Raw genomic sequence first — 24,639 nt, 5'->3', positions numbered from 1 at the left:
ATATGCTTTTCCTTTATGGTTTATCACAGGATATTGAATATAGTTCCCTGTGCTATACAGTAGAACCTTGCTGTTTATCCATCCTATATATAATGGTTTACATCTGCTTATGGTTACTTTATTTCATTATGATTCAGAGTTCCGCAAAATATATTTTTTAAGGAATTAATTTGTATTTTTGTCTGCATTTATTCTTTTAAAAGTCAAATAGCTCTAGAAGGGGAAAGAGTCTGGGGAGGGATGTTTTCACATTAATATTCAGACTTCGACTCAGTCTCCTGCAAGTCTATTTGCCCCTCTATCTCCTCACACATACCATCCCCTCTCCGACTTTTCCAGAAAAGATACAACTCCCTTTCTCCTATGAGGATGGGGTGGATGGGCACCATGGATATAATTGCTCCATATGTAGACTCAGTTGTTCACCTCTTTATTCACCCACATCCCCTGCACCTCCCAGACTTCCACAGCATCTCGTGTTTGTATTCTGAGCTTCTCAGGATTCTGCTTCTACTTTGCCAAATCCCTAACCATCCCTCTACCTGCTGTTTCTCTTCATATTTTGGGCTTCTCCACCACATACATTTACTGCTATAGTGGCCATGAGAAGGCTCTTCTTGTATCTCCCACTGCTGGGAGTGAGATTGATCCAGGGCGTGGTGGTCACCACTGAACACTGTTTTGACCAAGTGTTGTCCTGCTGGGGTCCACGGCCTCCTCTCTCTCCTGGGTATGGAGTCCTCTCTTGTTGCACACTGGGGCCTAGGAATTTATTTTTGGTGGCTGCCTTGAGCCCACACAATTCTACAGCTGTGCAGTAAGCAGTGGCAAAGAAGGAAGGTTGCCTCGCTCCTCTCTGCATTCAGGCCAATGGGTTTCAAAGCAGAGTTACTTGGACCTAGTGGTTTAAGTTTAGAAGAACAGATCTTTCTTTGCCTTTCTTTTCTTTCTTTCTTTTTTTTTTTTTTCGGTACGCGGGCCTCTCACTGTTGCGGCCTCTCCCGTTGCGGAGCACAGGCTCTGGACGCGCAGGCTCAGTGGCCATGGCTCATGGGCCCAGCCACTCCGCGGCATGTGGGATCTTCCCGGACCGGGGCTCGAACCCGTGTCCCCTGCATTGGCAGGTGGATTCCTAACCACTGTGCCACCAGGGAAGTCCCTGAATGTCCTTCTTATATCTGCTGTTTCTTAAGTAATTTTAATTCAAAATAATCGATGGGCCAAAGTGGCATATGTTGGGGCTGCCTGCAATCTTTATATCACCCAAGACATTCCACACTCACTCTCTTCTTTTTCACATGGGATAAAATCCAAATGCCTTGGACTTCATTTAGGGCCCTTCACCATCTGGCTTCACCCCACCTTTTCAGATGAATCTCCTACTCTTCCTCTATGCGAACTCTACACTGACAGAGTTGACTGCTCATAGACTCTCAATGTGCCTTACTCATTTTGTGGTCATACCTAGCTCAGAGTTTTCCTCTTTTCCCACTCCAAATGTTCTCTCTCATCTCCCTAGGTCAAGCTTAAGGCTGTTCTCTTCAGAGCATCCTCAGTCTATTCCAATTCAGAGGTCCAGCTCTCTGTGAAGCATTTGATAGCATTTATGGTTGTAGCTTTCAGTTGAGAATTATACAGAGTCTTGCACTATTTCATGTATAGTGATACCTCAAAAAACAAATTCTCGGCTGACATAGATCTATTCTTCTGAGCACAGATCCAGCTAGAGGGAAGCTGCGGGATTCCTTGGTGCTAATTAGTAGTAGTAATAGGTGAGGAGGAACAGGTAGTGATAGGTGAGGAGGCGCTGTCTTGGATCTTGGAGAAAGGCCAGAACTGGGCTCCTGTAACTCTGCAGAGCCAGCGCTTCCTGGGGCCTGGGCAGCCCTGGCATTGAGCCTAGGGAGCTGCTGTGTGGGCTCCACCTCTGTACAGCCCGTGGTCTCCAGTGGAGTTCTACGTCAAGAGAATTTTCCGTTCTTTAGACTCACCTTAACCCTGGGGTCTTTGCACAGCTGCTTTCTCTGCTTGGAACCCCCAGCACCCAAATTTTACCCTGGCTGCTCTTTTCATTAGGGTCCCTGCTCGAATACTCCCGCTTCATCCCTTTCAGATCTCAATTAACCTCATCCCAATACTCTTTACTGCATCATCCTGTTTTTCTTTTATTTCTTATAGCACTTATCTGAAATTACCAACTCTATTTAATTCTTTACTTGCTTATTGTCTGCTCCATGAGTTTACAGTGACCCTGTCAGTCTTGTTAATTCCTGAATTCCCAGCACTTAGAACAGCACTGGCATAGAGTAGGTGCTGAATACATTGTTTATGAAATGAGTGAATAAACTGGGGAAGGACCTTTGGGCAGTTTCCTACACTTGAGTAAAGAGAGTTGTAGCTCTTTCTTGGAAGATAGGGAGAGGAGGTTGTGAGTCACATGACTCCAACCAGTGCCCTGAACTCTGTCTTTTCTCATCCAGCATCCAGATTTCGAGAGAGAACCATATCCATGGCTACCAGGGCCCAGGCCACCTGCTGATCTTCTAGTTACCCCACTGCATGAGCTCATCCAATCAGACACCCCCTACAAAGTCCAAGGGAACTTAGGTCAGCTGGCCATAGTCATTGAAGGTGCTTCCTTAACTGCATTTGGGTGTGTAAACTCCAGGCTGGCAAGCTACCATGCTGGAACAGTGGTTCCTGAGTGACTTTCATCTTTTTACAGTCTAATTTTCATATTTTTATTTTTGACTCTTTCATCTTTCTCATTGAAGTGTATCATGTAAAATGCACGAATATTAAGTGAAATTTTTACATCCGTACATGCCTAACCACCACCCAGATCAAGATGTATTCAGCATCCCCACAGGTTCCGTCATACTCACTCCAAGTGCTATTCCCCAAGGGTAACCTGACCTAGATCCCCATGGATTATTTTTGCCTTTTTTGGGAATGTTGTATAAAAGGAATTAAACAGCAAGTGTTTCATTTTTAAAAAGTGGTCATCTAACCTGACACTGAATGAATAGAAGTGGCCTAGAGCATTTGCAATCTGCCTCAGTCTGCAGCAGTGTGACTCCGGCAGTGCAGGGTTTGAATCATGATTCACTCCCTGTATAACCTAGAGCAGAGCTTATTTAAACTTTTTGACCCTTGGTTTCTTCATCTAGAAGATGGAGAGAATAATCACTCCTACGTTGGAAAGTGCTTGTTAGGATGATAATTATATGTAAAGTGCCTCACTGCAGTACCTGGAACATAGTGAGTGCCTGATAAATGTGTGTTGAATATATATTCTTGGCTATAGTCGGCATTCATTAAATATAGATTCAAAGACTCTATTAGCCATATTCCTGTTTGTAGTATGGATTTCTCTTGCCTTCTGTGAACTACCTTACACCTCCAGGACTTCAGTTTAGGTATCTTTTTTTTTTTTTTTTTTTTTTTTTTTTGCCCAGCGGCTTTCCGGATCTTTGTTCCCTGACCAGGGATTGAACCCAGCCCTGGCAGCGAAAGTGCCGAGTCTTAACCACTGGACCGCCAGGGAATTTCCCAGGACTTCAGTTTAGGAATGTGTGTGGGTGTGTGGCCAAGGACTTCTGCAAAGACTTTTCTTCGCACTTTCTGGCATTAAACATTATGACTTTGGCTTCCTTCCTTCGGATTTTGTTAGCCAGGGTCAAATACCAGAGTAGGGGGTGGCGGGCAAGGATCCTTTCTCGGAAAATGGGCCAGAAGTGTTGATCTTTTTCAGACATTTCACTTTATTACAAGAAACATTTATGGAGCAAGTGCAAAGCTCGGTGCTTGTCATTCATGTTTTATTCGTTCCCTCACTCACTCACAAGTCAAATCCAATCTTGGCTGCATCTCACTTTCGTGGCATCGGTTCAGGATGAGGGGCGGTCCCTTTAAGGCCCTGGAAAGGGTCTCGGTGTTGGTTTCGGCGGGGAGGCCACGCCCCATCACGTGCGCGTGGTCTCAGCGGGGCGGGGCAGGCGTCTCTTTGCTGCCGTCACTTCCGTTTCTCTGTCAGTAGCGAGCGGGCGAGCTGGAGGCAGTTCGGCTATCGGAGCGGAGCGTGAGTGCGCGGACCCCGCCCCCACCCCCTCGAAATCGCCCTCGTTCGGCCCTCACCTTGCCAGCCTGGCCGCTGCGCGCCTGCAGCCCCGGTCCCTCTCATCGACGACGGCCGCGGGAAATGGCGGCGCTGCCTGATCTCCCCCATGCTTCCTCGGCCTTCCCGGACCCCTCCTCATCCCCGACCCCGCGCCCCACGCGCTTCAGGCCTCTCGGCCCCCGAAGCTGGCCCCCGGGAACGGCCCAGGGGCGGCGGGGGAGGCGGCGCCGGGTGGGGGCGAGGAGCCGCGGGAAGGGGGCCGGGGCGCCCCCGGGACAATGCAGCGGCGGCCCGGGCGGGGGCGCGTGCGGGGCCTGCGTCTACCCAAGGTCTCTCCGGGGTCCTCATCCCTGCCGCCAGGAGCGGGGACCCGGTCGGAGGAAGGCAGGCGGTGCGGCGGGGGCGACTGGCGCTGGGGTAGTGAATGGCTGCTTTGCTGGGGGGTAGTGAGCTCTTCGAGGGAAGAAAATGGCGCTTGGTGCAAGTCCCTCCTCTCCCACGCCGTCTCCTCCGCATTTCGCCGCCTCCCACGCCCCCTCCGACCGACCTGTCTCCCACCGCCCAAGGCGTTGTCAGCCCCGGGGTTCTGGCGGCTGCCTGGCGTCGCGCGGCCCCCTTCCTCCGTTTTGGTGCTTATCACCCTCGTGTTGTACCGAATTCGCGTGCTTTTTAGTCCTAGTTTATTTTCATGTCTTGTTTTCTAATCCCTCCTTCCCCATGCCTTCATCAGAGATCGGAGATTTTTAAGTTGTGTTTTGTATATATTCCACACCAGCGCTGTTAGTAGCGCCTCGCCAGAATTGCGAGCCTGCCGCCCTCCCCCCCCCCCCGCTTTTTTCCCCTTGAACGGTAAAGGCTCATTAAGTAAAAGTGAAAATATATTTTGTTACAAGTTCAAACAAGCTGGCTTTAGTTACCGTTACCTTGTTTTCGTGTCGGATGGACTTATTTGGGTTAAACACGAGGTGGTTCTTTGAAATGATCTTAGGCCCCCAGGAACCTTTCATGAACAGATGGTATAGTTATGCCTGACCGTTTCAAAGTGAAAAACAGGGTACGTTCAGTTGGATTACCTTTAAAAAAAAATGCTTCTTGGCATTATTAGCTAGCATGAAAAACAACTAAATTGATTTTGGAGATAAGGTTGGAAAGCGGAGCAGTAACAGGATTAATGTATAAAACGTGGCTATAAATGTTGCTTGCTCCCCTCTGAATTTACTACTCTTGGCATCAAGAAAGTGCCAGATAAAATCAACATGGCTGGCTTGGGCATGGTTTGAGCTTTTTGAATTTAGTGGCTAGGCTAGGGATGGCCCATTTCTTTTACCTTGACTTCCTGTTTCGGGATGCATTCAGTGCCCTTGTTAATGGCAAGTTTAGTCGAGATCTGGATTATTTATGGGTTTTTTGAAGTCTTTTTCTCCGCTTTTTTCAGCAAACATTATAGTGTATGTTGTGTATATTGGATCCTTTAGGGCATACAGAAGTTAATAGGACTCAAGTCTCTTCTGAGATGGAGGTGGAGAGAGCAAAAGATACTTGTTTTGAAAATAAGCATTTTACCACTTGGTATTATAAGTGCTTTGAAAAGAGGTACAGCGTGAAAGTCCTTGAATTTTGGGAAACATAGAAGCACAAGACTCTGCCTTGCCCTCAGGCACTCTGTAAACATCCACAGGGAAAGCAAGGTACTGGCCTATGTACCTCTGTCTGGGGGGACCTGGGGAACTAGGGTCATAGTAGGAGTTGGAGGAAAGGTTTTGCCCTTCCCATAAGCAGATTCTTCAAATTTTAGTTGTATTCCAGAGTAGAAAATCAGTGTAAAATGTAAATGAACTGTGAATTATGTATAACTTTGATGCAGTACTTGCTCCTTTGATTGGCATGGTCAAAAAGCCAAAAAAATTAAGAACATATACAAAATATGAAAAATAGGATTATAATGGTAAAATTAATTAAATATCGACATCTGTATAGTACAGTTGTTCACCATGCTGTGTGTAAGTTGATATCAGTTCCGACAGTGAATAATTGTACATAAGTCTCCTCAGTGGCAAGTATAAAGCAGTACTGAGAATTAATTCATATTTCTTCTTGGTTTTAACAGGGATTGCTGTCAGCTGCCTTTTTGCAGTTTACCCTAAACATAAACATCTAACCCTGCTAAAATGAAGTATAAAAACCCCATTGACTTTGAGAAAGAGAGAGGTGTAGGAGTATGAGATGTGTATGACATTTAGTTCTTCTTGCTGGGTTCAGAACTCTTCACTTTGCATGTTATTTTCAACTTGGAAGAGCATAACTTATGTGCTCAGTGTAACAACTCCAGTACCAAAAATGGTAGAAAGAACTGTGGAACTTCTTGAATCTTTGATTGGGGGAGAGTTAATTTGAAGGTGGTAGAGCAAATTATGAATTATTTACATAATGTATTTTTCTTTCAGAATGCCGAAGTCAAAGGAACTTGTTTCTTCAAGCTCTTCTGGCAGTGATTCTGACAGTGAAGTTGACAAAAAGGTGATATACACCATGTGATTTTTGTGATACTTAATTCAGCAGTATTGCCCACATCCAGTTCTGAAGGACTGCACAGCATATCAGAATCTTAAAATGAGAGCCTGGATGGATGTTTCTGAAAGTGCAGATGGCCCCTGAACCACTTGACTAAAGTGCCTAGGGTGCTTGTTGTACACGCACACGCCAAGCCCCGACGTCAGACTTGAGCAAGTCTTCTGACATTAACAAGCTTCCTGTTGTGGCTTTTTAGGACTCGTAAGGCTTCCTAGGGGAATAGCACTAGATTTAGGCCAAAGCCACTATTTGCCATTATTTAGTAATCTTCCTAATCTGTAGGTATTCTGTGTAGTTGTTGAGCCAAGTTATCTGAACTCCTTGAAAGCAGATGTCAGTTTGACAGTCTTCTCAGCCTTGTTGTTTATCTAGCCTTCAAGGATTACATAAAATTTGGCTTGGTACATTTTAAATTAGAATGTTACTTACTCTGGTCCCCTCCTTTTAATTAAATCAGCACCCAGCAAAGCTAACATGAAAGTACCCATTTTGATAGAAGAGGGTTTTTCTGCGTTAGGTGATAATTGTGCTAGAAGCTTAACTGTGCATTCTGCTTAACTGAGCATCTCACACTGTAGTCAGGGCTTCTTCCACGCAGAATTGTCCTTTATCTCCTAAAACCTTACACAGTTGTGTCTCTGAGCTCAGTTAGCAGTGTTAGTTAAAAGAAAAGAGAGCTTATATGAGAGTCTTGGAGGAGATGGATTTTTATAGGAAAGTACATAGTATAATATCACCTGGAAGGTTGAACAAAAACTTCAAAGAGCATGCATGGCTATATTCAAGAAGGGAATGTCTCTTAGTTTTTTAACTTGCACATAGTATAGCATTTGAATACATTGATTTAACAAGTTTTTTATTGAGCTTTTATGTGCCAGGTATGTGCCATTCCACAAGGACTATATAGACCCTGATAAAAAGAATAATTGCTTTCTGCTTATTGAGCTGAGGTAATTTTTGCTATTTATCCCAAATAATACTGTTAATCCTGTAAGGACTTATGTTAAATGAATCCAGTCTTTCAGTTTGTGTACGTAAATACATACATTATATCAGTATTTTACCTAGCATCACATAATTTGGTAAAACAATAGTTTATATACCTTCCACTGAGGAACATGACTGCCCTCTACTGTTTGGATTGGGAACTCTACTGGATTTCATGGACTGTTGGCTCATTTTTTAAATAAATAAAGAAAATTAATTAATTAATTTGGTTGCACCGGGTCTTAGTTGTGGCAGGTGGGCTCCTTAGTTGTGGTTCCAGGGCTTCTTAGTTGCAGCATGTATGCGGGATCTGGTTCCCTGACCAGGGATGAAACCCAGGCCCCCTGCATTGGGAGCGCAGTCTTATCCACTGCGCCACCAGAGAAGTCCCTGTTAGCTCATTTTGAGAATGAAGCTATATGAAAAACTTTTAGAGTAATGCTGCTTTTAAAACATTGTTTTGATTTTGAATGCTAGTGTAACACATTACTGTTTATCTTAAGTGATTTTTTTGTGATGAGGAAGTTTTGTGATGAGTTGTTGACCTCTGGTGCCCAGTACAAAATACCTTTCTTAGCTTTGCCTACTCATAAACTTGCTAAGACAACTTAAGTTCTTTTTGGAATAGGCAGGCATAAATAATCATAAGTTGGTTGTATTCTTCCTAATTAGTACATTTTCTTTGTAAAAATAAGTAGCTGACTAATTTACTAGAGTGGTTTCCAAAAGTTTAAGTTTATTCAAAAGCAGCAGCCCCCATACCTCCATCTTTTTTCTCTCCCAAAGGAATTTTATGAGGGATCCCAGTCTATAAATAACTGCTTCTCTGCTGAATACCACTCTAATGCCTGAAGTATCTTTTGGGTTTCTGAGAGCAGTTTGAAAACACTGCACTAGATAGCAGTGCTAGGTTAGTTTCATAGTTCTGTTGTCAAGTGAAACTTGCTTGTGTATATATTTATGATTTTTTTATTAATAAATGGAGTGTTTTGATCCTTTAAGTCTTGAAAAGTAATGGAATCTTTTGAACCTGAGATGTGTTTTGTTCTTATGCAGATTTTAACCATATTCTTGTTTTTCTTTCAAGTTAAAGAGGAAAAAGCAAGTTGCTCCAGAAAAACCTGTAAAAAAGCAAAAGACTGGTGAAACTTCAAGAGCCCTGTCATCTTCTAAGCAGAGCAGCAGCAGCAGAGATGATAACATGTTTCAGGTAAAGTGGGTTATTTCCTTAGTTCCAGAGGAATTATTACCTGGCTTGATCTAAAGAATGTTAAAAGTACCTTAATCTGATAATGCATAATCTTTTATGTATGTTACAATTCTCTTGACTAAGGATATTCCTTGAAATATAAGAACAAGTTAGTAGAAATGAAAGCAATTTATATGATGCTAGATGATTGTTAAAATCTAGAATTCTGTAGTTTTGCTGTATTTAAAACAATGGGAATTTAAAAGTTAGAGAAATGCAAAAAAAGATTGAGAACTGCACGTTTAGAGAGCAGCTTGGAGGAGATAGGTCTAGTATTGGGCTGTGAAGTATGGATAGGATGTTACTGGAGGGGAAACAGCGGTATGACCTGCCCAGTTTTGGCTTGATAACAGAAAGGGTGAATGGGTTTACTAAAATGGGCCCTCAGTTTATTTGTTGTGGGGATTAAGGTTGAGTAGTGAGGTAAAGTGAGGGAAGTTCATTAGAGGGCTTTGATGAAATTACTCAGGACTGGCATAGCTTCTTTCCTTGGGTTTCTTATCTTGTTTTAGGGAGACTTGTTATTGGCATCATGGTACAAGAAGGATTTATGGGAGAGGCAGTGGGGATAAATTATGTGAGGTGGTAAGGGCTTAGGTGGTTTTCCCAGAAGATGAAATAGTGATGATTAAGATCGCTGGTGAGGAAGAATGGACTAGAGGAATGAAGCAATCAATGAAGACTGGTTTTAAATTTGAGAGACAATAGAGATGAAGGTTTCATTGATAGATAAGAGGAAAATAAGTTAGTTTTAATGGCAGAGGTGGTTAAGTTTGGCCTTTTGGATCTGATTGTAAGTGTGATAAAGAGTCTCTGCTTTAGAACCTAGAAGGCTTAGTTGGGAACTGTTCATGTGGGTCATTAGTATGGTTGACTGAAACCTTCCACTGAAGTAAGTATAAACCAGAGGGAGAAGAGGAGGTGACTGAGGACATGCCTTGTGATATTCAGGATGGAAGGAAAAAAGGATATAGGTTAGAGAAGGTGAAGGAAAATAGGAAGTACAGTAATGGGAGCAAGAAAAAAATAAGTGCTTTGTGGGAGCATAAACAAGATAAGCGTTTCAAGGAGACATTAGTATTAGTCGAAGTCAGAAGGTTGGACAAAATGAAACTGCAAACATTTACTTGACTAGAAAGTAAGGCTTGTGTGTGTGTGCACTTATTTTTTTTTTTTAAAGCTTACTGATGTCCTTGAAAGACAGTACCAGGATTAATGTGAGAATGGGAAAATAGAAGTTTTACTCAATTTTGTCTTGTTATAACTCTAGATAAAGAAATGGACACATGCTAGCTATGCTTAATACTGTATTGAACATTGGAGATGTACTAAGTAGATTTTCAGGCGTACTGATCATACAAAAAATGGTAAGGATAAGGAGATGATATGTTAGCTTGAGTGTAGTAGTCTTTCACTCGGAATATGTATATTGAATCATGTTATAAATCTTAAATACATACATTTTTTAATTAAAAATTATGTAAAAAAAGTGACAAAATGCAGATGGATTTTTATGAGTTTTGGTCTTCTGAATATTTTAGAGGAACTAGGAGCAGATTAGATTAATTTGACAGAGAATGTGCAGATGCCTTGAAGTGCGAAAGAGCTTGGATTGTGCAGGAATTATGAAGCCCTTGTGCCTGGAGCCTAGAAGGTTGGCTGAGAGTGTAGGTAGGAGGTCTAGTTGATGAGGAAGGTGAAGGCCAGATCTTTCAGGGCTTTCCTGTTGGGAGACCAGTTTTAGGAGTTTTAGTTTTATTCTAAGTGCAGTGGGAAGCTATTTTAAGGGGCAGAATGAAATGTAAAATCTGCAAGAAAGTATCCCTTCCTTTCATAGACTTTCCTCCTGTATAGAATGAAGGACTGCTTTGGAATATTTCAACTTAATGTTTGTACTAAAGGTAAAAACTTTCAAGTATTTGCTTGGCAGTTATCTTGGGCTTTTCTCTGATCAATTCTGTTCACTGTATGCCTGCTTGTACTTGGATAATAGAGCATCTGTGGTCTATTAATGGATTTCATCTTGTCTCCCTTACTCCTGATTGTACAGATAAAGAAACTAGGGCCCACATTTAGAGATTTTATTCTATTAGAGCAGTTTTGGGAAACCAGTTCTTTTTTTATAGGGAGGTTATCTCACCAAAAGAAGTGAGTTCAGTTCTTAAGCCCTCATTTGGGAGGTTCCCAAGCCTCAAAGGCTGTTAGACTCCTCAACCTTTTGAAAGTGCCTTTAGGAGGATCATATAGGCCTGATTTTCAGAGTGACTTTTCATGGACCTAGTGGATATATTGGTTATGTAATTTAAAATGAGGATTTCATTTTTATTAGTAATAATGGTTTGATAATTTAGGAAAGACAGGTGAAGGATGGGGTTTTTGGAAGGAAAATCAGTTATGCTCATTGTGTTCTGTAAAGTTTAAAAGAAAATCTATTTATTTAATTAAAAAAATAGAGATATATATTTCCTATATTTTTCATTTACCAAGAAAATGCCTTGAAGACAGCTCCCAGAGTGGAACTTTTTTAGACATTGCTAGTATCTTTAAGGACCTGGGTTATCAGGTATACTTTACCAAAGACAAATCAAATCTAAATTAAAGTTGTTTGAGTATTGCTTAGCAGCCATAAGACAGGGTTTTTTTTTTTTTTCTTTAACCTAAATACCCATCTCTTGAGAATAGAACTGGAGGAAATGATCTTAAATTTTGGTAAAGCAATGTGGATCAAACATAAGCAGCTCTCTAAATGTAAAATTTGAAGAGAATTGTGCCCAAGGAAAGTCACTATGCTAATCTTTTAAGCTGTGGAATGATTTGGGCAGATTCCTGAGTAGAGAGGGGATACTACTAGATGCTTGCTTTTGTCTGGTTTCTTCAGCTCTGAATTTTGAGAATTTGGTTCCGAAGGGATATAATTTACCTGAGATGACTTATGTGATGTGGATTGGAGAACTGTCTTGTAATTACTTAGTACTTGTGTCTTAAAAGGTCAGAATGATTGAGGCAGGGGACTTTGATCCCTGTTCTTCTTCAGAGGGATCCCTATTCGTCTTCAAAATTCAGCACAAAGGATCAGTAATACTGCTTTAGTTGATTTGATGATTTTAAGGATAAACCTGTTACTTTTAAATTATGTTATTACAGAGCCAGGTGTTCTTAACCTGGGGGTTTATTTTGGGAGTCCATGAAATTAATATTTTTTTTTTGGATTTTTTTGTATTGAAGGGATTATTTATAACCATCAGTACCCCAAAGGGGACAGGAAATCAAAAAAATTTAAGAATCACTCTTCTGTATGACGTACATATTATTTTTCTCTTGTTAATCTCCAGATTATGTGTGTGTGAAAATACATGCATTCTGTTGTGTCATTGTTTTCTCCTATGACATGTAAGTGCAGTGATCTTTATTCTTTCTACTTTTATTATATCTATACTACTACCTCCTCATTTTTCTGTGATAGTTTTTTTGGTTTTTTTTTTGGTAAGAATTTGTCAGCTTTATTTCTCCTCAAGGAAGAGGTGACTATTGGGCAAGTTCTTTTCTTTTTTCAAAAATAAACTTTATTGAGATATAATCCATATACAATAAAATGCACACATTTAAAGCATAATTTGGTGAGCTGTAAAAAACGTACATGCTTTTTAAAATTTTATTTTTGTTTTAATTTTTATTGGAATATGGTTGATTTACAGTGTTGTGTTAGTTTCTGCTGTACAGCAAAGTGGATCAGTTGTACATATACATATATCCACTCTTTTTATTGGGTTGGCCAAGAAGTTCTTTCGGGGTTTTCCTAACATCTTACAGAAAAACCCGAACGAACTTTTTGGCCAGCCCAAATAGATTCTGTTCCCCTATAGGTCATTACAGACTACTGAGTAGAGTTCCCTGTGCTATACAGTAGGGTCTTATTAGTTATCTATTTTATATATAGTAGTGTGTATATGTCAATCCCAATCTCCCAATTTATCCCTTCCCTCCCTCCCCCCCCACTTGGTAACCATAAGTTTGTTTTCTACATCTGTGACTCTATTTCTGTTTCGTAAATATGTTCATTCGTACCATTCTTTTAGATTCCACATATAAGCAGTATCATATGATATTTGTCTTTCTCTAAACGTACATGGTTTTGTAGTGAGGCCGTTTCCATCACCTTGGAAAGTTCCCTCTAGACCTCCCTTTATAGTCCATTCCTTTTCTCCAGGTAAGCACTGATGTAATTTCTGTCCCTAGAGATTTATTTTGCCTGTTCTAGAGCCTCATATAAATGGAATCATACAGTCTGTATTGTTTTGTGTCTGACATCCTTTGCTCACCATAATGTTTTGAGGTCATTCCTTGTTTCAAGTATCAGTGGTTTGTTCTTTTTTATTGCTGATTGGTATTCCATTGTATGATTGTACTACAGTTCGTTTATCCATTCATTTTAGGTGGACATTTGGGTTGTTTCTAGTTTGGGGATATTAGGAATAAAGCTGCTGTGAATATTCTTGTACAAGTCTTTTCGTGGACATTTTCGCCTTTTGGGTAAACACCAGATGTATTTGCTGGGTCATAGGCCAAGTGTATGTTTAACTTTAAGAAGCTGTCAGACTTTTCCAAAGTAGCTGTACCATTTTACAGACCCACCAGCAGTGTATGAGATTCCAATTGCTGCACATTGTCACTGGGTATTACCAGTCTTAAAAATTTTATCCACTTTAATTAATGGATGTGTAGTTTTACTTTGTATTTCCCTAATGTCTGATATTTTTGTTTGAAGATTCTGTTCAGATCTTTTGCATATTAAAAGGTCGTTTGATTTATTGAATTTGAGGGATTTTAAAAAAATATTTTAAATACAAGTCCTTTGTCAGATACAAGTATTGTGAATATTTTCTGAGTCTGTGGTTTACTTATTTTATTTAAGTATCTTTAAAAAGCTTTGATTTTGAAAATGTCCATTTTCATCGATTTTTCGCTTTTTTGGTTAATGCTTTTTGTTTCCTGTTTAAGATATAGTTCTCTACCCCAATGCCAAAAACAAAAATTTTGCCAGTGTTTTTTTTGCTACACTTTTTATAGTTTTAACTTTCATGTTTAGGCCTCTAATCCATGTAGAATTAGTTTCTTCTGTGTATAATGTGAGATAGGGGTTGAGACTCATTTTTCACCCCTGTACAGATAATCGAGTTATTCCAGTACCATTTGTTCAAAAGACTATTCTTTTCCTGTTGAATCACCTTGGATCTTTAAAGAAAATCAGTAAATATACAAAATATTTATCTAAACTCTGTTGTAGTCCATTGATCTCTATGTCTGTCTTTAGTACCACACTTTCTTAATTATGATTTTATGGTGAGTCTTGAAATCAGGTAGTGTAAGCCCTTTAACACTGTTCTTCACTTTCAGAATTATTTTTGCTATTCTATGTATTTTGTATTTTCATACACATTTTATAATCAGCTTGTCAATTTTTATCAAAAAGTCTACTGGAATTTTGATTGGGATTGGGTAAATCTGAAGATCAATTTGGGAAGAGTCGGAACTTGACAATATTGAAGTTCCTGTTCATGAATATAGTATCTCTGTCCATTTATTTAGATCTTTTTTGATTTCTCTGTTTTGTGATTCTTCTGGTATGTCTTTTGCTAAATTTATTCCTAAGTATTTTGTGTTTTGCTTCTATCGCAAATGTATTGTTTCTTTTTTTTTTGATTTATTTTATTTTTTTTAACATCTTTATTGGAATATAGTTGCTTTACAATGGTGTGTGAGTTTCTGCTGTATAATAAAGTCAACCAGCTATACATATATCCCCATATCTCCTCCCCCTTGCGTCTCCCTCTCTCCCACCCTCCCAATCCCACCCCTGTAGGTGGTTACAGAGCACTGAGCTGCTTTCCACTAGCTATCTGTTTTACATTTGGTAGTATATATAAGTCCATGCCACTCTCTCACTTCGTCCCAGCTTACCCTTCCCCCTCCCTGTGTCCTCAAGTCCATTCTCTATGTCTACGTCTTTATTCCTGTCCTGCCCCTAGGTTCTTCAGAACCACTTTTTTAAAATGTGTTGTTTCTTAACTTCATTTTCCAGTTGTTCATTGCTAAACAATATGTACGATATTACATAATATATGTAAGTATACATATATATTCTATATTTTATATATTTACATGTTATATATGTATTTTTTAGGACTTCTTAGATTTCTCTGTTGATGATGATTTTTGTTTTTACATCATCCTTTTCATTCTTTTTCTTGCTTTATTGCTAGTATTTCCAGTACAATATTGAAAAGAAGTGGTGAGAGCAGACATCCTTGCTTTATTCCCGATGTTAGGGGCAAAGTATCCTTCTGACTCTTCTTTTTCCTCTAGTGCCTCTATTGCTTAAACTCTGGAATGAATGTGCATACTGTGGATTTGGTGCTTTGGGCTGGGAGAATGAAAAGTCATGGGATAAACGTGGTGCCGTTTTCTGTAGGGCCCATCTTTATTTGAAAATTCACGTTAAAGCTTTTTATGCTAAAATGAACACTGGAGAAAAAAATTAAAAAAAAATAAAGTGAACACTGAATATATTAAGGGGCAGTATACAAAAGAAAACGCACAGTAAGTTTTTGGTTACAATAAGGGGTTCAGATGTTGGTAGAGCAGCATCGGTCTGCGTCCTCAGGCTTCCCGTCCTTTCACCCCCACAGTTCTTTGGTGCTGGTGTTCCCTGAATCATTATTGCCAGATTTTAAGAGAGTCAGTTTATTGACCTATAACTTTTCCCTACTTTGTATAATTTCTTATTTATAATAGTCGAACACAAGTTATTTGAAGAGTCATTAGGGACTTCAAATTGTAAATTCACAAAGTTTTAAGTATGTGGATGGTCAGTCACGTTTGGGAGAAAGAACATGCCTCTTTTTAAGTTCATCTGTAGCAAACAAACATTTATACACACCTCATTGAAATTGTGGGTGAGGAAGCTTGTTAGAAGTTTCTAGGGATCGAGGGTAGAAGTGAAGCTAGCTAACAATGTGTTAACTGTATTGTACCATGCTTTTTACATAAAATAACTGAGTACTTGTTATTACTAATTTAAGACTGATAAAATGCCGTTCATATACTTATACTGTTTTTTAAAAAAAGGTTGCTTTCAGTCTTGATCTTTAACTTTTTTTCTAGTGAAATTTTAAAGTTGTAACCCTGTTTTTCTGCTTCTGGTTTTCTTTTTTTCTTTTTTGTCCATAGTTCAGGGACCTATAAAGGCTTCAGAATTCTCTTCCTGGCTTTTCAAGTCCTTTTCAGTATAGCTCCATCTATTCAGCCTTTTGAATCTCATCAGTATTGTATCTTTCTGCTTTCCTTGGTCTATGTCATCACTTTTTTCTCCCTTTTGCTTAATTAATGGCCTGTCATTTTTCAAGGTCAAATTCCACCACCCGAAGTCTCTTGCACTATTCAAGCCCACACTGAATGCTTACTTGACTTACCTAATCAGTATTACTTTAGTAGGTTTTCAGTGTATTTTAATTTTATCTATTCATCTGTCACATGGGCTTACCTTAGAAACCAAAATGAAACAATGTTCAGTTCAGTGCTGTAGGTGCCTAAGATACTTAAAAATCTGTCAGGTATTAAATCAGTGTTATAAATCACTATTGGGAGTTTCACTGTGATAATTATTTTGGTCTTATTTATTTAGTTCATCCATTAAAACAGTTTGCTCGGAACCCGGAATGACAGGCACTAGGGGACACAAAGGACTGTAAAAAATAAAGCCGTTAAAAATGACAGTAAGATCACTCGTGACTTTAGCATAGGCATTGGGAGTTTAATCAATGGAAACAGCAATTCTTGCCTTTCAAAGATGAGCAATAAAGGGAGGAAGGAAACATGAGGAAAGTTATACAATGCTGATTAGGGAAAATGCCTTATAGAAAGAGGAGAATGAGCATGTTTGGAAATGGTAGATAAGAAACCAACAGAAAGGGAAAGAATGTACAGTTGACCCTCAAATAATGCAGGTTTGAACTGCCTGGGTCCACTTATACACAGATATTTTTCAATACTAAATACTGCATGGTTTGTGGTTGGTTAATCCTCGGATGTGGAGGGCCGAGGTATAAATTATACTTGAATTAACCTCTGAGTTGTTCAGGGGTCAGCTGTATACGCAAGAAATGGGATACAAAAGGTAAAGAACTTAAGAATTGATGAAGATGTGGGTAAGTACTGAGAAGAGAGATTTGAAGGCACTTAACCATACCTGATGGACTGTATTTTCTCCATAAAGCATGAGGCATACCAAGCAAATAGGGGGCACACCAGTGGGATGAGAAATTTGAGAACGAAAATGAACAAGACCTGAGACAAGAAAAAGCAGCCTGAGAGGACATAGGCAAGATGGAAGCCATAAATGTGTACTTGTATCAGCACAACTGTCCTTCTACTATAGCAATACTTGATATCCCAATAAAAGGGATTATTTAATCATTAAGGGACCCAGGTTTATAGGGAAAGCAACTTTTACATGATGATGTGTTTCAAGCACAACATCACAGCTAGTATTTAAGTCAGGAAGATTGAAGAGTAGGTTTAAGGTGAGTCAGATAGGTAGAGGTAGAGGTTTTGATCAGCTATACTGGAAAGTGCTTATAGACACTTGGTTGAGTAAGCGTTTTCCTTCCCTGTGCAATCTGTAGTTTGTGTTAACAGCAGTAGAAGGTTTTTGAAAAATAGTTTTCTGTGGACAGTTTTAAGTTCTCAGTTTGCGACTGTAAGTGGAGTGTATTAAACATGTTATTTGAAATGAATGTCTAAAAGGAAAAGCCATCTCATGTTACTGTTGACTGGAACTTTGGATTCTTATATTCAGAATGGTTGCTAAAGCAGTGTAGCTAGCTGAGTCTATGGATTCCTACGGTTGTGGTTTGTGCAAGATTTTGCTTTGTAATGATCTTTATGGTTAAAAAAAAACACTTAACATAAAACTTATCATCTTAACCATTTTTAAGCATACAGTAATGTTACGTATGTTCACTTTATTGTGAAACAGAGCTCCAGAATATTTTCATCTTGTAAAACTGTTACATAACAACTCCCCTTTTCTCCCGATCTCCCCCCAGCCCCTGGTAATCATTCTACTTTCTATCTTAATCTGACTATTCTAGGTAACTCGTATTTTTTTTTTAAAGCATATGAAATTTTAAAAAATGTATCTATTTTTTGGCTGCGTTGGGTCTTTGTTGCTGAGCGGGGGCTTTCTCTAGTTGCGGCGAGTGGGGGCTACTCTTTGTTGCAGTATGTGGGCTTCTCACTGCGTTGGCTTCTCTTGGTGCAAAGCACGGGATCTAGGCACACAGGCTTCAGTAGTTGCAGCACGTGGGCCCTAGAACATATGGGCTTCAGTAGTTGCAGTGTGTGGGCTCAGTAGTTGTGGCGCAAGGGCTTAGTTGCTCTGTGGCATGTGGGATCTTCCTGGACCAGGGATCAAACCCATGTCCCCTGCATTGGCAGGTGGATTCTTGAGCACTGGGCCACCAGGGAAGTCCCTAGGTACCTCATATTAAGTACTGGAATCATCCAGTATGTATCTTTTTGTGATGAGCTTATTTCACATAGCATAATGTCCTCAAGGTTCATCCTTGTTGTAAATAGCACGTGACAGAATTTCCTGCTTTTTTAAAGCTGAATAATACTTTGTTATGTGTGTCCCAATTTAATGTAAAAGTGATTGGAAACGTGAGATGGGCTTTTTTCATCTTTTTAGAAAGATTTTAACAGTGATAGTTCCTTTGGTGTAGTTTTGATATTGAGAATAGTAATTATTTTTGTGATTAAAAGTAGAGTGAGTGTGCAGCAAGTGTGAATATAAATATGGATGCCATTGTTGAACACCTTTTTATGTTTTGTTTCGTTTGCAGATTGGGAAAATGAGGTATGTCAGTGTTCGGGACTTTAAAGGGAAAGTCTTAATTGATATTAGAGAATACTGGATGGATCCAGAAGGTGAAATGAAACCAGGAAGGAAAGGTAAGATTTAATTTCCTGAATTTGGTCCTAATGTTGGGACTAAATTTAAAATTATCTAAGCTTGAAATTGTTTGGACTTTATTTGAAATTGAAATAATGTTGATGGTGCATAGGGCATGGGAGATCCTCCTTGAGTTGATTCTCTTTATCTTCTGTAGCCTTTTTTGTTTTTTTTTGTTTTTTTTTTGGCTACACTGTGCGGCATGCAGGATCTTAGTTCCCTGACCAGGGATGGAACCTGTGCCCCCTACAGTGGAAGTGTGGAGTCTTAACCACTGGACCACCAGGGAAGTCCCTGTAGCCTTTTTGGACAAGACACTTAACTTATTTTAATGAAATGTCTTAAGTAAAAGCTTGTTGAAATATCTCCCTCCCTCCCCCCAATAATACCCCTAATATCACTTCAGTTGGCTGCTAATTTACTTGAATATACCTTTAAAAAGATTACATCAATTCTGAAGTAGAATGGGGGCACTGGGAAGGTGTAAAATCAGGAATGGAAAATCCTGGTTTACAGTGTTTCCTTTTGGTTCATCTCCAAACAGATATTCTTTAGGGTGGTATCCTTTAAGTGGGTCTTTGTCCTCCTTCCATTTTTGCTTTGTCCAGTCCCAAGCATGTCATCATCACAGAAGCATGCTTTATTCATTCACCGAATAGCTACAGAACATTTGTGTACCAACAGAAATTCATGTATTTGGCTGGTTAGCTGCTTTAGATGGATCCTTAGTTAATGAAAAAAATGCCTCCTTACTTTCTTCTACTCTGCCTGCATGTCATTTTGAAAAGTACCACTTGTTTGCTTCATGTAATTTTTGACTGTATTAAACTTAACCTTTATATGCTTTCGTACCCTTTTCTTCTTCAGGCTACTTCTGGATTGATCATTCAAGTTGTCCCAGTGTAGCCAATGCCAGATTTCTTTTCTTTTTCCTGCAAACATTTACTAAAATGATTTGATTAGCCCTTCCTAAGTATTGCCCTAATATATTCTCCTCTTTCCTCTCAACTTCATGGCCTCCCAGCAGTTTTCTGAGAAATTCATTAATCTTCCAATTCTAGTTTATTTCTGTGCTTATAAGGGTCAGGCATTAGAACATTGTAAGTTTAAAGCACAAAGTACTTTCTGTTCATACTTCTATGTCTTAAATAGGAACATGTCATTAGCTAATGTTTTAAATGTTTATGTGTCTGGTGATAGGCTGAGATTTTATTCACATTAGCTAATTTAATTATTCACAACAACCCTTTGAGTTATAAGCAGCATTTTACTGATGAGGAAACTGAGGTTTAGAGGTAATTAATTTTTTAAAGGCCATAGAGTTAGTGACAGTGAGGCTGGGATTTGAACCCTGGCAGCATGACTCCAGAGTGCACTCTTTTTTTTTTAAGCAGAGGTCTTAGAAGCCCATATGATTTAAATTTATTTCTTTATTTATTTATGGCTGTGTTGGGTCTTCCTTTCTGTGCGAGGGCTTTCTCTAGTTGTGGCAAGCGGGGGCCACTCTTCATCGCGGTGCACGGGCCTCTCACTATCGCGGCCTCTCTTGTTGCGGAGCACAGGCTCCAGATGCCTAGGCTCAGTAATTGTGGCTCACGGGCCCAGTTGCTCCGCGGCATGTGAGATCTTCCCAGACCAGGGCTTGAACCCACGTCCCCTGCATTGGCAGGTAGACTCTCAACCACTGCACCACCAGGGAAGCCCCAGAGTGCACTCTTAACCAGTATGCACAGTCTAAGAAGTCCTCTTTGGATCGTGTCTCGGGGATTTTTCCAAAGTGAAGTGAGTGCTTCTGGAAGAGCTCAGCACAGTCATTCATGCTGAGTTCCTGTGGAAATTTTGAGCAAATGTTGGAAACAACTGGTTGTAGAAATGGGGTGTCACATACCGAATCTGGGTCTGGCCACATAGCCTGCTAGTTTGCAAGCACTTGTGAGATAAATCTTCAAATCATCATTTGCGCTCACTGGGTATAATAGGCATTATGCAGGATGCAGTGTTGAAAGTAAAACTGGGTATAAGATTTACCTGCTAAGGTAATTGTGATGAATGTGTAATTAACAAACGTAAGGGATTTGATTCTTAATGTACTATTGTGCCATTCAAAATGACAATTTAGATAAAACAGCATTTTATTTGGAAGTATGAAAATCCTCAAGAGAGCTTAAGTAGATACTCAATTTTTGATTTTTAAACTTTTTTTTTTAGGTATTTCTTTAAATCCTGAGCAGTGGAGCCAGCTGAAGGAACAGATTTCTGACATTGATGATGCAGTAAGAAAACTGTAAAATCAGAGCAATGTAAAACCTGTACTGTTTTAGTTGTTTTAATCTGTCTTTTTACATTGGCTTTTGTTTTCTAAACATTGTTTTCCAAGCTATTGTATATTTGGATTGCAGAACAATTTGTAAGATGAATACTTCTTTTTAAATGCGCATTATTAAAAATGTTCTGAGTGAAGCTAATTGTCAGTTTTATTAAGGAGGATTGCTTTTGTGTCCACCACCTAGTGTAAAATAAAACCAAGTAATACAATCTTAACTGTTGTGGCCTTCTTTGATCAGAAAAGTTGGTACTATTTAAGGCCAAAAGTAACAGTTTATCGACCTTTTAGTTTCAACTCAGCTTTTACGTTCAAAAGGATTAGCATCGCATTGAATTTAGAAAATTTGTGAAATTCATGGTTAATCTGTTTCCTTCTAGTCAAATATCTGGACTTGTTTGATTTTTTTTCTTTTCCCCCCACCCCAATGATATTTCACTTTCCCCTTTTTTTCTTCACTTCATTTTCCTTTTAATAACTTGTTATGTTCAGTTTTCGTTTCGCTTTTTGCTTTTTCTTGAGTATATTATGCTAATTTGGAAAGTCTGAAACTGTCAAAATGTTACTTATCTCAATAAGGTACTTGTAAGTAAAATATTATATGAGAACTACAATCACTAATTCTACTGTATTAAATATTAGGAGATATAGTTTGATAAACAACATGGCTTGTATGAAAACTCCGAGCAAGTAAATGTATGTATGTCATTACCTGTAGTGTTCTGTGTAGTTGTTATCTTATTGCTTAGTCTGCAGAAAATAATGACTTAGATGTCTGATTTGCTTTCACTTATTAAACATATTCACCATGGGATGATGTCTATAAAATCAGATATTGTTAAATTAGACTAGGATTTAATAAAAATTGTGAAAGCTTACTGGCCTAACATTTTATTTTATAACATTGAGTATGGATTATATATAGCCAGAGATGTCACTGAGCTTAACTGTCATAGTAGATAATGTGGTCAATTTTTAGGGGAAAGAGCACAAAGAGCACATACTTGTGTTTTTTAGCCTTTGCTTCAGTAGACTTGGTTCTTTTGCAGTTCATGTATGGGACTATGGCATTCTAGACTTAATGTTACTAAGTTTTAGCAGGCACTCTGAAGTGATTTTCATTGAACCATAATGATGAAGCAGACATAGGTTGAGGCACAGATTTCAGGGGCTTTGCAGCAATAAATAGGACATGGTGTGCCTTAGGAGAAGAATGTAAAGAAACTATAACTGAAATTACAAAAGGTGGCCGTGAAGAGGAAGGAATTCTCTTCACACTAAATGATAACACATGATATCTTGATCACATTGATAGGACACAGTTCTAGATAGGATAGTGAAAAGAAAGGTTTAAAGACATGTAAAAAATTCTTGCTGACATTTGGTAGCTAATCTCAAATGGTTGCTACCATATCAGAGAGTTGCACTATTATAACAAGTTTGATTACTATGTCTAAAACATTCTATAGCAGAGTTGTCAAGGACTTGATTTCGAAACCATCTGCCAGGCCACAGAGTTATCAGTTTTTTTTCTGGCAGCTGTTCTAAGTGTTTCTTTTACATTTTTAAGATTTTTAAAAAGTGTTTTTTTAGCAGTAACCCAAATATGTGCATAATTGGGGAAATAAATCCTCTTTTCTGGTATTTTAGCCTTCATCACATAATAGATATTAAAGTGTTCAGAATACGTATTTTAGACAAATCATACTTGTTTGAAAACTTGCCCCTTATTTGGGAACATATTAACTGAATTGGGTAGATTTGTAAAGTATTCCTTATTGTATGTACAGAAAGGGTAGTTAGAACACAGAACTCTGATTTTGGTGTAGATGAAGAGGGAGTAATGGGTAAATTTCCTAGGTTTATGTGAAATTACAAGGTGTATGCATTTTGAAACAATATGCTAATACAGAGATGTGCTGCAATCTGTTACCTAGGCATTTTCTAGCTGTTTAGTATTATGTCATTCAAACTTTGAAATAAGGAGTGTTTCTCTGGCAGACTTTGGTAATGTTCTTGGTTAATTCATTTCAGTACATTACTGGATATGTAATATACAGAAATTATTAATCTTGTGTGTGTGTAGAAAAGGATGAGAACTGGGTTAAAAGAAGAGACTTTTTAAAATAACTTGTGCTGGAAAGAAAAGATAGGGTATATTGTTTTCTATTTAAACTTTACCTTCTTGGTAAGATTTCTTCCAGGAAGAAAGTGTGACATTTTCAGGCAATGGTTTCTTAGCCTGGTAATGCCAAAATGAATTTAATTCACGCCAGCCCACGAATCTGTGCAGTAGCAGGGCCTTTCTAGTGGATTTTTGTCTTTTTAAGGTACAAGCAGCATTTGACCAATTTCTAATGCTCTTGGCCTTTAAAGAACAACCACTAAAGAAAAACTCATAATTTTATTCTTTTTTATTTTGCTTCATAAATGCTTAAGAACTTCTTTTGAAAGAAGAATATTCCTACCTCATTAGCTAGTCAAGATGCTGTGATGGTCAGCCTATTCTTCATAATGTGTTTAGGAAAAAAGACAGGAAAAGTAAGTACGTTCTGGCTTGGCTATTGAGGGGAAAAGAGAAAGAACTGAGTATTAATTATTTAAATGTTCCTGATGGCGGTATGTTAGAAGAGAACTATAAAAGTTCGAAATTTTAAAAAAGTGCTAATATTTAGGTATCTCTCCTTAAATTCTTTGCAACTCACTTTTTATGGAAAATCCAGTGAAACACTCAAAAGTTTTTGCTTTTTTTCTTTAAGTGGTGTTTTTCCAGATAAACTCTAGGGGTAAACATTCACATAGTAACAAATATGTAATTCTGTAATTGTGGAATACGTGTCTGCTTTGTTTGGTACATCTTCCATGGAGATGTCAATGAATATACTGCATCTGTGAATATTTTAAATGTTGAAATAAAAACAAGAAATGTGCCCTGTGTGTCATCCCAGTTTCACAAACCCAAAGATGAATCGCTAAGTTATCTGTTGAATGGGTTTTATTAACAAATAGGGTACCTTTCTTTGTGAATGCTTTGGAATGTGAATTAGCCTTTGAGTGTTAAATCTTCTGAGGACCTCTGGGACTGGGTGCTGTGGCCTCATTTTTTTCATCTACTTGATCCAAATGAAAAAATGCAGATATTAAGCTGTACGTGGCCTCTTTTACTTTACCTGTATGAGTGCTTTGTGGTCTGATTATTCCTTGTTAAAATTAATGTATAAAGTCTCTATTTTTCCCTTCTCGATTAGTAGTTTTGCTTATTAGTTAATATTGAGATCTCTCATTGTTTAAATTTCTATTTAGGGAAATTTACACGGGGGTAGAGAGATCCATGGAAGGTTACTTATAACTCTTGTTTTGTTTCACTTTGAATTTTA

The 24,639-nt window shown here is 38.8% G+C and overlaps 1 protein-coding gene across 1 annotated transcript; it reads left to right on the top strand.

Moving 5' to 3' along the window:
* The first annotated feature begins 3,998 nt into the window (after positions 1 to 3,998).
* Positions 3,999 to 24,192, top strand: SUB1 (SUB1 regulator of transcription). Its single transcript, XM_060009629.1, has 5 exons — positions 3,999 to 4,081; positions 6,565 to 6,637; positions 8,766 to 8,888; positions 18,830 to 18,938; positions 21,148 to 24,192. Exons 2-5 carry the CDS (start codon positions 6,566 to 6,568, stop codon positions 21,225 to 21,227), a joined length of 384 nt encoding a protein of 127 aa, XP_059865612.1. The 5' UTR covers positions 3,999 to 4,081; position 6,565; the 3' UTR covers positions 21,228 to 24,192.
* The last annotated feature ends 447 nt before the right edge of the window (positions 24,193 to 24,639 follow it).

The sequence above is a fragment of the Delphinus delphis genome, chromosome 3, assembly GCF_949987515.2.
Source record: "Delphinus delphis chromosome 3, mDelDel1.2, whole genome shotgun sequence".
In the NCBI taxonomy this organism is placed as follows: Eukaryota; Metazoa; Chordata; class Mammalia; order Artiodactyla; family Delphinidae; genus Delphinus; species Delphinus delphis.
Note: the sequence above shows the minus strand (reverse complement) of the source record. Positions and strands in the feature narration are given on the sequence as shown.

Coding starts and splice junctions, on each gene's coding strand:
- SUB1 (XM_060009629.1), top strand. CDS start 6,566: ATGCCGAAGTCAAAGGAACTTGTTTCTTCAAGCTCTTCTGGCAGTGAT. Junction 8,889..18,829: donor GAGATGATAACATGTTTCAG/GTAAAGTGGGTT, acceptor TTTCGTTTGCAG/ATTGGGAAAATGAGGTATGT. Junction 18,939..21,147: donor AATGAAACCAGGAAGGAAAG/GTAAGATTTAAT, acceptor TTTTTTTTTTAG/GTATTTCTTTAAATCCTGAG.